General features: G+C 38.4%; 1 protein-coding gene across 3 annotated transcripts in view; it reads left to right on the forward strand.

Moving 5' to 3' along the window:
* The first annotated feature begins 849 nt into the window (after window positions 1-849).
* Window positions 850-14,119, forward strand: part of ANO3 (anoctamin 3) — a 137,044-nt gene continuing 123,774 nt past the window's right edge. For 2 of the 3 annotated variants that reach the window (XM_085549883.1, XM_085549884.1), the window contains exon 1: window positions 850-1,343. In XM_085549883.1, the coding sequence (XP_085406009.1) occupies window positions 1,190-1,343 (154 nt within the window). In that variant the 5' untranslated portion in view covers window positions 850-1,189. Of the gene's footprint in view, window positions 1,344-10,689; window positions 10,782-14,119 lie in introns of those variants that run through there. The other variant, XM_032444968.2, reaches the window with a different exon arrangement.

Genomic DNA, 14,119 nt, shown 5'->3' on the forward strand with positions numbered 1-14,119 from the left:
TCTCTGCGGTGACTGATGCATTTTTCAGTTCTACTTCCATATTAGATTGATGATCTCATTAAGGTTGGAGAAGACCACTAAGGTCATCTCATCCAGCCATCAAAGTGCTGCTGTACTTACTAGTCCTATTATTACCCTTACTATGATCATAACCTACCCAGGCTGTGCAGGGACCAGAGGGCACCTCTGAGGGTTCGTCTTGAATGGGTCTGTGGTAAGCCAGGGTGGCCCTGGAAATTCTCCTGTATTGAGCTGAATCTGGAGATGTGGCATTTGTCCTCTTAGTCCAGGATGATGGACTGCTTATTAATAAGGATCTGCTTAGAGAAAGCTATCAGGCTGCACAGATTTTGTTGTGTGTGCTTCTCTTTCTCACTGTAGGCAGCTAACAGGTGAGGAGTCATTGATAGCCATCCTTTCCTGAGTCAGACTTGGCCGTTTTCCCAGCAAGCCTCCCATGTGGCACACTTGGACAGATGCTCTAGGCAGGCAGAGGAGAGGGGGGCAGGGGAGGGCGAAGCATGCAAAATGAACAGACAAAACAAAAACAAATACAGGATGGGGACCAGTTCCCTTAATATCACTAAAAATGGTTTCTCAGGGGGGGAAGGGAATAATCAAGGCTCTGAAGTACAGAACAGAGGAAAAAGCTGTTCCTTACTGTTACACTGCTGATTGAAAACTGTATGCACGTAGCTTGCCACACATCTCAGATGAGCACCAGGGAAACCCGAGTGTGGCCAGAGGAACTTCCCTGGGCGGCTGCACTTGTTTTCATTGGTATGGCTTAGCCCCTCCCAGCTGGACCAGTGGGGGACGAAATAGGAGTCAGGATCTTAAAGTTAGTCCAGAAATTAGTGGAGTTACAGATGTCTCCACTTACCCTTTCTATTTTTGTACGAGTTCTGCAGAAATGCTGTAATATTATTGTCACTCCAAGAACAGAAGAACTTTTGAAACTAGTTATCCACCTTAGAGAAGAGCTGCAATACTTAGCAAATGCTGCAGAGCTGGAAGAACAGCCTTATGAATGTACAGTTTCTCAGATAAGAGAGTTAAAAGCATTTTGCACTGTTATTTTTACCATAGGAAGCTGGTAAAAGACTGCAAACTTGGGAAAACTGATCTTAAGGTGGTTTCTTTAATTGAGCTTTGTGTTAATTTTGGGTTACGTTGAGACTGTATCGCAATGTCAGCTGTGATAATCGAACTGGATAAACTTTCTTCTGATGAGAGTGAGAGCAAAAAGGATTCCAACTCAGATATTAAGGAATGCAAATTGAGTGAGTTCTGTGCCGAGTATTGTGGGTTTCAACTTCACTGCTCCCATTCTGCACCAGCTGGTAAGCCTGCATTTATATTGACTGTTTCCTTAGCTCTGTGTCTATTTACTCATGTAAAGTGTTGTGGGTCAAGGGTAAGACTGATGAGAAACGCAGGAGACTTTGCTGTCACGTGTAGGCAAGCCAAAGTCATTTTCCCTGCCAGTGAAGGGAATAACTTACAGCTGATGCTTTAATAATACTTTTAGAGACTTCTGAGCTCTCTAGTGAGAGCTTGAGACTGTTACCTTTTCATCACCTGGATGGTGAGCTGTCTGTGTGATATACCATGGCTCTGAAGTCAGGGCAGCCCCAGCAGCTGCACTGGCATGGTGCATACAAGGTATAGATATATGCTATGTCCACCAGTGCTTAACACCATGTCCTCTTCTTTCCTCTGGGATTTTTTGTCACATCAATGTTTGTAAAGAGGGAACTGCATATATTGTAACACCCTTTCGTGTTAAACCTATTGGTTTATAGCTCTTATTTTGTGGTAGGTGTTAATGTAGCATGGAGTAGTGGTAGATAGCAAGAAGAGGCACTCCAAAATGCCAGTTGAACGAGCACCTTGAACTTCCCTGAGATGTCAGTCGTGGAAACATACAGAATGTGGTTGCTTTGGATTTGCTAACATTACTGTAACTGACCAATGCAATCTCTCTTACCTCCTTAAAATTTCCTTAAAGTAACAGATAGTTGTAAATGTAGCAAATACCTTTTAAGAATGACTACTCTGATAGCTCGTGACACTGCACAGTATACTGTGACTTCAACAGTTCCCTAGGGATCCTCAGAGTTTTGTGTTTTCATTTGTTTATGACCACTGGAACAAAGGGCAAGTGAGAAAAATGAACAGTATCTGAACATAAGCAGTGCTTTATCCTGTGACAGAACAACTTGCAGTCGGAGACTGCAGCTTGTGCTCAGCTGAAGTAAGTGATTATTTAAATAACAAATGTCTTCAAAAAACGTTTTGACATCTGTGACAAAGTTTTTGGAACAGTTCTTATAAATTCAGTTCTGATAGAAGAAAACGGGCAGACAGTTGGGATGTCATGCTGTCTAATCTCTTGCTAGATGAATGGCTGTCTTCTGCTTTTCCTATTAGATTTATTTATTTATTTTAAGTTCTCATAAAGCCTTCAGTAAATTTCATATTATTGGAATAGCAGTTTCTGGAACTTTGGCATGTTTTTGCAAGTTCAGGAATCGTGTGTCTGTCTCTTCCCTGGGGTCCTGTAACATTACTTGAAGGTTACCACTCCTGTCCCAAAGAAGCTATTTAGACAAGTTGTCTGTAATTTCCATTCTTGCACTGCATTATTTGAAATCTGAATGAAATGGGGTAAATCAAGTCCTGCTTGGCTTCCACATGTCACTTCATAGAAGGAACTTCTAATTGCTCAAAAATAGTCACTGATGAAAAGAAATAAACATGTTTTGGTCCTGTTTCTTCAAGAATAGGCTGTTTTTCAAGCAGCCGTGTTTCATAGGCAGGTGAAAACATCAGAACTCAGTGTAAATCTAGAAAAAAGATTGGAGTAGTGCCCTCTTCTGCTGTTCATATTTGTGTTATGAGAAGTTCTTAAACAATTTATCATGCTTATTTGTATTAAGGTTTTTTTTGTTTACTAAACAGGATTTGGTATAGTGGCACTGTCACTCGAGAGAAAGCATTTTCCTGTAGTACAGAGGGTTTAATTCTGAACTTAATGCTCAAGAGTGCAAAGGCAGAAAAGTGAATGCTCTGACAGTGTTAAATGGTATCCTGAAATAGTATGATGTTCTTTGAATGGGAAATGGAAATGTCATTAGAAGACCTGATGTCTATTCAGAGTTACTAGGGCATGAAAACACTAACATTATCTTGTTTCTTTTTTTAACTGAAGCTGTAGCAAAGGGATATAAATGTTAAATTACTTTCCAATTTCTCTCTTCTTAGATAGGAAATGTTATCAAGAAACTTGACTTACAGTATATAGCTCAGTTTTCAGTACTAATCCTAATGCTTTTTTATTTGGGCTCTGCAAGTATGTTAAGAATATATTGCAGCAAGTAATACACTAGAATATGAACTACAGCACTGTTAAACTACTTTTCTGTGTACCCTGTTTTTTTCTGTGCAGGGCACATAGAAATATTTGGGGGTTGACCACTTGCAGTGTCATTAATTTCAAAAGAAAAATTCTTGCAACATGTGACTGACCTTGTTTTACTAAATGCCCTATGAATAATGAATGACTAGTGATGGTTCCCATGGCGCTCAGGACAGTTGGACTCTGGGTGAGGGGTGGAATGGAGCAGTGATACTGGAAGGCACAGAAGATGATGATGAGGATTGATGGTTTTTAAAGATGCCAAACAGTCTTGCGAAAGAAATGAAGCTTATGGTTTTTTTTATCTAAATACTGTCTATCCTGTGAAGAATTCTACTTCAGTACACAGTAACGTGAATGTTAGTGTCAAAAACTACAGCTGTTTGTTTTTTTCAGTGGCAAATGAAAGCTATTTAAGATACAGGAACACGAGGCATGAGATTTTGCATTTGCTAGGACGTAACTTCTTTCAGGACCTGGCATATTCACTGTTCAGGCTTCTCATAGAAGCAAAGCTATTCTGAATATTCCAGCTGTAAATATTTGCACAGACTCAAGTCTTATCACTGATAGATGATGTTCTGTCTCATCTCATTATCCTGGAAATGACCAAGAACGTCCAACCTACAATAATGGCCTTTATCTCCTTATCTTTGTTTTACAAGTCTAAGACAAAAACACATTTAAACATTTCTCTGCAGTGGTCCAAGTACATTCCTGAAGGCTGCTCTGTCACTTTTTAGTTACAAAAAAACACCATAAATGGAATCTTAGTACTGTAACTGGCAGATCTGAGTACAGCTCTCAGACTGTCCTGAAATGTGTATTCGTCAGGTGACTTTAATAATGTGAGTACAGAGAAATCTAAAAGCAACTTCTGACAAATCTTCAGGCAGGAAAGAACAAAGATTAAAGACTACAGAAAGATATTTTTTTCTGCCTTTCTTGTGATCTTTTCTACCAATCAGTTTCTTTAGGAAGAGATGTAGGATTTATTTTCCAGAGGAAAGTACCTTATTTTTCAGAAGCTATTTTTACCACCAGCCTTCTTTTTTGTTACCAATATCCCAGATGCTTTACACAGATATAAAAGAATCAAAGCAAGTTATTGAACTCGGAGAATCTTAAGAGGGTTACACTTGAAAAATAAAGAACTTCTTTAGATGTTTCTTTCAGATGGCACAAGAAAACCACAGCTGGGCTAACAAGGAGCTCAGGGAAAGGAAAATGAGAGTTACTGGACAGAGGCACTACGAATGAGTAAATGCTTTCAGGTCTTTCGTTAATATTTTTGTGTCCAAGACCACCCATGTAGTAGATGCTGATATGTTGTAACAACTTTTGTAGGAAAGGTTTAAGGGCTAAATAACCTTTGAGAGTTGGAAAAGCAGTGGGAAATTATTCAACTTCCCTACAGTTATCTGTCTCTTCCTTTCTAACATGCTTCTAAGAGGCAGCAATAGGCTGAACTGAACGCTTGCTTCCATCTTTCTTGGTAACCAACCTAGGCAGCATCTCACTTCTTTCTAATATCAGCTGAAACTATAAAGCAGATTGGTGGACGGCTGTCTCTGAATGGAGCATTTCCTCTAATGAAATTGAAATCATTAACAAGAATTACACAGGGTGAAGAATCCAAAATCTCCAGTTGCTTCCTCCCTAAGCCTCTGCAGCCCTTGCTTGGATAGATGACTGTCTTTACTGAAACTTCAGAGGGATTCCTATTGAAATTCTGCTAAGCCACTGTCTCCTATTCCTGAAATTTAGAAGGTTGTTTCTGAATGAGATTTTCTTTTTCATTCCCTTTATTTATGTTTTGGAAAGCGCTTTGTTTGCATTGCAGTGTCTGGAGAACTGATAAATAGAACTGATAAACCAGAGCCTTCTGCATAAATCACCGCGACCACACCACCTACTTGCCTCAGTAACTCCTGTAGGATTACATAGTAAAACCAAGAGAGCAGACACCATATACAGAACACTGTATCTGATAGTTACAAATGTAACTGAAGGTCACTACCTTGAAATGCATCCTGATTGTAGCTGCAGTGCAAACACCAACCAATTTTTGAAACCACTTAAGTGTCCATGTGAAATGAACAAATCTGATGAAATAATGATTGCAGAAAGCTTAGGTACTATTTCTCTGTATATTTATTCTTGTCCTGCTGTCCACTAAAATGCCAGGGAATGTGGTTTTCCTTCATTTCAAGAAGCAAAATCAGTCTTTTTTGCTACTTCCACGTACACCTGGAAGAAAATTCTCTTTAGCACTGTCCTCTGTGCCAAAAGATTTGTTTGTAAGATACAAAATAAGGCTATAGCTAAAGAGATCACATAGAGTTCAAGTGCACTAAGGCATTCACCTCTGCCCCTGTGAGTCACGATTTTGATCTTCACATAGCTAAAATGAATGGGAACTAGGCTGGATAAACTTAATTTCTCTCATGGGCATAATTTCTCTTCTGTTCTCTTCCTTCCTCTAATGAGATATTTACTTTCAGTTTGAAGTTGAAACTCTTGAGTAGAGATACTTGTCTTTTTCTTTCCAGATTCTCTCAGCAGTAATAGCAGCATGTCTACATAAAGTTGCCTTCATAGATAATACTAAATCTTGTCATCATTTGAAAGATGTCAGTATGGACAAGACATTTGTCCAAACTCAATAACAGAAGTAAAAAAATGGGAGCAACAGCCAAGCCTGAGCAGTTTTCCTGTAGCAGTCTATATTTCACATCTATAGCAATTAAGCGCTTGTTAGCAGAAGTAAGGCTATATACTTAATTCTTTCCCTTTTAAATAATGACATTGTATGCAGGATGAAAACACAGCTGAGAAGTCACTGAGGTATTTAAGGTCTCTCAAAAGACTGTAAATATGTTTGTGTGTGGTATTAGAATGACAAATGTCTTCTTGTGGCCCTAATTTTTAAACACTAAGCCTGAATTTCTTGAGTGTTATGTGTAAAGAGGATGTGTCAATAATTTTGGTATGTAAAGAAGGGCACTCCTCTGGCAATGCAGGATATGCTTGTCTTCAGTATTTGGACACAATCTACTATGAAATGTGACAGCTATGTCTAGACAGGGTGAAGCGAGATGACAGATGATGCCCATACATAGTCAAAATGCTTTTGTTTAGAATTCATTTCAGTTTCTTACTTGGTCTTAAAACAACTTACAGTTGGTTTTCTGTTATGCCATCCTGAACGTATAGGAATTTCACAAGATCATCTTTCTATTATTTCATGTCTTTTACTATATTTGCAGCTAAGCTGATTAAAACATAGAAGCTTTCCAGAAACACTTGTTTAGTAATATTTAGGTTTAGAAAGGACATCATGGGAGAGATAGCTGTACGCAGTTATCTGTGTAGGCAACGGAATGTTTTAAATAGTTTTGAGTGGTGATGGAAGAGACAAGCGTACTTTTCTGGGAGTATGTAGTGAAAAAGAATTTGGCTGCCTAAAATCCACTGTTTTGTTGGTAAAATGCTAAGTAGAGATGGTAATGCTAAGAGTTGAGTTTGTACGTGCAGAAGTATTAGTAACTATTTAGATTTCTATCATATTTATGCTTCCAATTTTGGGATAGAAATGGAGGAGTGTTGCTTTATTTAAGTACGTGAATCTCTTGAGCTGGTGCAATTGTGCCAAATCTCTTAAGCTATGTATATTTCCTAAAAATAATTAGCTTTGGATTTTTGTTTTAGTGTTTTAGATGTATGTTTAAGGTGTCTGTTTTTAAAACAAGTGCCTTCTGTTCAACATCAAAATCCAAAGAGACTGCACTCCAATACAGCAACTTAGATTATGCATCAGAAATTCTTAAAGAGCCTTCCTTGTTTTCTTTCTGTACTTTTAATTTGCTCTGCAATGTGGTATCATTTGTTAGTCGCTGACAACAATATACATCTTCACATTTATTTCTGAAAGTTATTAAGAAGAACCTAGGCATGGATAAGAGTAATACCAGAATTTCCTGAAGTCATTAAAGCAACCTGGAGTCTATTCTGCAAAGTTTTTCTCAGTTCATCTTTGAAGATCTTTGCTGCTTATGCTCCACACGTTTTGATGCTGACATTCCAAAGCTGCTCCCATCTTCCTACATTCAAAAGTTTTGAATCTGAAAGACTATATAGTACTCAAGGAGTATGCAGAGGTCATTTCTTTACTGAATCTCTCTCTTCTTCACTTCAGCATTATGCTGCTGAACCTGTACAGTGGTTTTGATGAGACATTTAAGTGAACAGCCATCAAAATCCTCTGTTGCTATTTCAGATTTATGCTCAAGATTCCACTTGTCAGATTCTATTTTGCTCTGGAGTGAGATATATGAGGTCTGCATGGCTTCTCTCCCAGTATTCCTACAAAGGCAAGCTCCATTAATGCAGCTTTGGAGACAAACTTAATGAATAGAGTCCCTTGGTCTGCGGGCCTTGATGAACCAAAAAGGGTCCTTTCTAGACAATGGTATTTTGACATGGGTTTCACTCCAATTATTTTTGGAAATACATTAACTGTTGTACATCAATCAAGAATATAATTATATTCATCTGTGTTTTCTCTGGTTGTTTTTAACTAATTAGCAAAAAAGCACAGACTCCAGAAGCTGTGTCTGAGAAAACTAAGTACTGAAGCAACCTACTTTTGCTGTAACATTTGTGTTGGCTATTGTGGCCTTGTGGTATGAGATGCTGATGGTCCCTGCTCCTTCCTGTTGACTAAACTTAATGTTACATTGCAAGAACTAACAGTAGTAAAAATAGCAAGTGTATTCTTGGTAGCACTGATATTTTGTTTCTTTCAGTTAAAAATAAAGACAAAAGATAGAGTCACTCAGGATTAGGGAACTGTCTGTATATATTTTGTGTTTTTTCTTTTTTTTATTCTGAAAACACAAGGAGATCATAAATCTTCAAATGTCAAGGGTCCTCAAAACTTAGACAGGAGAAGCTTATTTCAAATGTTGACATCTTGTTCTTGAGAGGGATTTGGCCTTGTTCTCTGAACTGAATTCATGTAACAAAAGTTCTTTGGTATTGTTTTCCTTTATTTATGGAAGAACACAGTTTTGTCATTAGCATGCTCTTCACACAGGATGTGTTACTGGAATGTTCAGTCACATTGGGAAGGAAATAGAGTGGTATACAGGTGTACAGATAGATATCCCATTTATAGACCTGATGTCAGCCTCAAATCTTTAATACAACTTGTTTGCCCTGTTTTCCTTTTTTAGTGTTACAGTGGACAAAAATTGAAAAGTACTACTTTGTTTTTAGGAAACCCTTAATCTCTATTTTCTTTTCTCGACAGGGATGTCTGTGGGGAATTGTTAGCTTGTCTGTCCTTGATAGAGCTTATAGGAATTCCCCTGCCTACGTCAACAGTCCACCATGTTTGGTATCCCATTGTTGAACACTGCTAGAATTTGCTATTTCAGAGGAAAGAGCAGGAAAGCATCCTGTTGACCATGTATCCAGTCCCTCCTTGAGGATATCCTACCACTTGATCAGAATTAGCAGTGCTGCAGTCCTGCAGGAGATATGGCACCGAGCTTAAGAAAATGAATTGTCAGCTTCACAAGTACAGAGTTTAGTCACTCAAAAACCCAAACCACTGCTTTTAGCCAGATCAACATTGGGGTAAAGTGAGATGAAAGGTGTCTTAATAAACAGCCTTTGAAAATAATCACCTTATGGTTGGCACTGAAAAGCCTTATAGCTGATTTTTTCTCTGTTCTATGTCATTCATATTTTTTTTCATTTCCATAGGTCTGTTTCTATTTCTTGCTCGTTCTTCTTCACGAACTGCCTCATTTTTAAGGTTCTAAGAAATAGAATTCTTAATATACATATTCAGGTATGAAACATCTGCTGTCTATGTAGCTTTAAATGTCTTCAGTAATAAGGAATTTTTTCTGAAGCACTTTTTGGAGAACTGAGGATACAGAGGAATAATAATAATCCCACTGTTTAACCTCTTCCTGATTTTTGTGTGGAAATGGGTCTACTTAACATTTGTGGAAAGAGAGGCCCCAACTCTTTTGCCCAAGGCCACAATGAGACTTGAATTCTATACAGCTGTTTGTGGGTTTTCATTCTAAAGATGCACACACACGAATATATTTTCTACTGTTCTAAATCTTTGTTATCTATTGGGTACATTTTATAAAGCTTATTGGATATTGTTCAGCAAGAATGAGGTGTCTAATACTTTCTACTGCTAGACAGCTAAGTTATTTCTAAGGTATTGGTGCCTCCTTTGCATAATGGAAAACATGTAGAAGGAAATGGAATATAGTCTGTCAAGTGCAAAGAGAAGGCCAGTATTGGAGTTAAAATGCCATTTTGACTTTCCTAGTAATAGGCACGTTCTCTCTTTATCTTTCATATTCAAAAGTGGTAAATTAAGGATGAGGAAGTTTTTCTGCCTTGTGTAAGACTGATGGTTCACAGAATTGCACCTGTTTGCTTAAAATGAGGGGATTTATGTAGAAGTTATAATACAAGCATGAGGAATTTTAATGCCTGTGGAATAATCACAATTAAGTTCAACTGTGAGAGTAAAAACTATCTGAACAGTGAAGTTGAATCACTTGTGAGAAGCGATTTAAGGAAGTAGATACAGAGAATTAAGCAGTTCCACCTTCATAAGGGAAAGTCTTTGTAATGGTCTATTACTGATGCTCCCATCCTTTAAGCACTAATCTTTGTTTTTAAAAAAAGCCAAATAGCAACTTGAGCCACTTGTAAAGGAAGTAATGATGTGAGTTTCAAATAAAGGTCTTGATTCTTTATAGAAGTGAAAACTGATTTTTGGGGGATTGGGAGGATGAATACTTGCAGATAGGTTTGCAGGAATTAATTTCTAACTAAGAGCCTGGAGTGTAAAACTGACTGAGCCTTTCCTCCTAAAAAGATGGGAGGGAGAGAAGCAAGGGATCTTTTGGATGTTCTTAGCTTGTGACAATGTGCTTTTGAGGTATTTGTTGCAGTGATTTGAGGTGTTGTTGAAGCCTGGAACAACCCTGCAGTGCGTACACCTATATACTGCCTTTGAGAACAGATTGGGGAGGCAACCACTTGACACTGTCAGCAATGCTCTGTTCCTTACAGTGCACACAGTGCACAAAGGATAAGCGTGGGTGCAATTGTGGCTCTGGATTTGTAACAGCAAGCAATGTAGCCAAATGTACAAAGGGTTCCTCTCACCATTTGAAAAGATATTTCAGAGTAAGGCTCTTTGTTTCTGCCTCTGCGCTGGCACACACCAGCACTGGCTCTGAGGCTGCTTGTTTGAGAAAGCCTGCTTTCTGCAGTGTTGGTCTTGGGTTGTTGCAGCACAACATAAGGATATGATGTAAGTTGATATTGCACCTGTTTTAACTAAAATGCTAATTAATGCTTGAAAGCTTCCAGCAGCTAATAGTTTTACTGCAACATTGTACTTACAGGTGCATTACATCTTGAAATTCAAATTCCTTTGTTGGTTATTCTGTCCTAATACTTTAATTCCATCAACAACAAAAGAGACAAATCTTACACAGAGTTGGTCAAGAACTAATTATCAAAACTCGGTCTTTAAATAAGGGATTAAATAAACAAGAATATCTGATGGTGAGGTTTAACTTGATTGTGCTCTTGTAGTATGTGCTTAGGCTAACATCCTATATCAGTGTTATAATGTGTGTAATTAAAATCAGGTATCACAAAGCATAGCAGGAGTTGTTAATTTAGTTATCAAAGTTTGACCACTTCTCATGAAAGTTTTGTTCTGTGAAAACAGGTATTGAAAATGATGTTTTTTAAGGGCAAAGTATTGGTGTTTCCAGCCTAAAATTTAAGGAAAATAGGTTTTTAAGGAAGATAACTGGTTGGAAATTGCAGTTATCAAGGAGGGTGCCGATGGTGAATGTTAATTGAATCTGTGGATCTTAACAGCCACTATTGTTTAAAATGCCTTTGCAATTCTAGCCTACACAAGAAGCAAAGATTTGCAGAAATACCTTCTAGACAATACCAAGTTGTAATGATTTTATTGGATAGCTTGGTGAGGGGGTGGCTCGACTGGAAGATAATTGAAAGCTGGTTTATTTGATAATTACACAACCATACTCTGAAATGCTCAGGGCTTTAGGCAATGCAACTTTCCTTCTATGCAATGCACTGAACCAATGCGTCTCTGACCACGCTTCTATTCCTATAATCTCAGATTACATTTATACAAATGCAGAAGCAACTAATACTGAGCTTATAGAGTTTCTAGTGTTTCCTTAACATGGCAATACTGCTTTTATGGTTGCACTGTAGATAAAACTTATAGAGGATGTTGCTGTATATTTTATAACATATCACTTGGATTAGAAGTTATTTCTTACTTACAAGCTCTTTCAAAACTGCTGAGTAAAAATGCAGAATTCTCTTCCAGGTGAACTTGGGAACTCAGTGTAAACTGCCTAGAACAAAAGCCAGAAAGTAGTGAGGAAGATACTGTTGGTGGTGATGGAAGCACACATTCAGTACTGAAAACATGAACCCACGGTGTCAGCAAGGAAATTAACCTGCTATTTGTATCTCAGTTTCTTCACAGAATCTCAGTATTGTAGGGGTTGAAAGGGATCTCTGGAGATCGAGTACAACCCCTTTGGGTTATTGATGCTGAAATCAGTCATTAAAAAGAGATCAGCATTGTGTAACTTAGTTATTGAAATAGGTATATATATTTTTTCTTACTTTTACTAATGCTGGAAGCTCCCTTTGATTTTCTTTACCAGAAATGGCTGTGTAAATATGGTTCCTGTGAGATATTCATCCTCTGTTCTCATTGTGTGTTCCTTCCATACATGGAAAAGTGATTTGATTCAGACATAACTTCATATCGAATATCTTCTCGTCTCCTGTACTCCTACTATCCTCCATTTTATTCTTCATTAGCATGAAGGAAGATTTGTACCTTGAAATATGACAATATAGATCAATAAGTTCTGAGTAAAATGTGCATTGCTTGGTTTTCTTTGCAGTACCACTGGTTCATTTTTATGCAAGATTGTTGTTATTAGAACCAAAAGTCCAGCCTTCACTTCCTTGCAGTTTCTGAACAGTGAGTTGTGCCTTCAGCACAGTATTTTTCTGCAGGCTGTGTTTGGACTGGCTAGGTATGCAGCACTGAAGCCAAGCTGAGTCTAACAGCAAGAAATGTAATTGAAATTCTCAGTCAGAGAGACTGCAGATTTTTGTCCTAAGTAGTGCTTTAGTGGTCTCAGTCCCCTCTGCTTGCATGCAGCCCTTTTTCAGATCACCAGGGAAAAAAAATCTGAGTTAATTTGTCTGCTAGACATGAAATTTCAGTAGGGTGATTTTTAGATGCATGGGAGTTCTATGTTTACAGCAACATCAGAGAGGAAAAAGCTTCCTTCAAGCAGATGCAGCTTGTTGTTGCCCTGCTACTGCTATTGGTGCAGCTGTTGGCACTTGCTCAAGCTGCTGAAAGTCTGGTTACAATGATGGTGACCTTACAGCAGCATTTCAGTGACTCAGCTTTTGGCTGGTCATTCAATTACTTCTGAGTTACTTCTGAGGCAAGTCCTGCACCTCTGGCATCTCCTGCCCTGAGATTGTGCCAGGACAGCAGCCCAGGCAGGTTCTTGTCCACAGCGTTTGAGAGTTCAAGCTTTTATCTTTTAAGCTTCATACACTTCTTGTTGCAGTATGTGGGCATGTTTGCATTACAAAGCCATTTGCCTCGCTAGCCATAAGCAACGAGGTAGAATTTCCTGTGCTGTGCTCTGTTCCACATTTCTTTTGTGTACTAGTCTTCCACAATCCCATTGTTGTCCTGAAACCAAAGAAAGTTCTCCACAGCTTAGAGCTGGAGTTCAGCATGATGCCAAGCATGTTGTTTGGCCATGACTTGAGTACATAGTTTATTGTGGGGGGTAAGGCATCTCCCAAAATAGTCCTGAGGGACCAACTTGGGAGTATGCCAGCGGCAAGCTCCAAATATAATTAATAACTGGTGTCCCATGTTAATTTCTGAATTGTGGGAGTGAATTGCTTGGGAGCACCATGTTGTCTGCTCAGCGTGCCAGAGACTGCCCTAAGTAGCTTCCTGTGTCTCACATGAGTAATAATAACATAACCATCACATTTTGGTGCCCGCAATTGTTTCATTTGCCTGGAGACATGGTCTCAGGCCATTGGCATGTGAAAGCCACACAGCAGACACGTGTATTCAACCAAAATGCCATTGACAATTATTAATCTTTGTTACTGAATTCCTAATATAGAGAGGATAGAGAAAGCACAGGGAAGAAAAAAATAAATAAATAAATAACCCAAAACCTGGGATATGCTCTTCAGAAGATTTCTAATGGAACTTTCAGTGTTCCATTTGATGCACTAAGCATTTTGTATTCCCAACAGGTGGGAGGGGTGATAGGGCTTGGGTGTTTGTGTTCCTGTGTTGTGTTTTTTCATTAACAGCTGTTTTTGGTTTCATAAGAGTCGTACTGTCTACAGCATCTATGACAAAATAACAAGGCCTTGAAGAAACAGATCTTGAAACGGTAATCTTCACATGTATGTTTGTTTTTTGACTATGCTGATGTCTCCAGATACACATGATTATAGGCAAAGAGTGCTTAGTGACAGTTTCCATATTAAGAAATAAACACTGTTTTGTCTGGCTCAGTGTATCAG

This window comes from Coturnix japonica, chromosome 5, assembly GCF_054131305.1.
Source record: "Coturnix japonica strain WE chromosome 5, WE-NBRP24, whole genome shotgun sequence".
Lineage (NCBI taxonomy): Eukaryota > Metazoa > Chordata > Aves > Galliformes > Phasianidae > Coturnix > Coturnix japonica.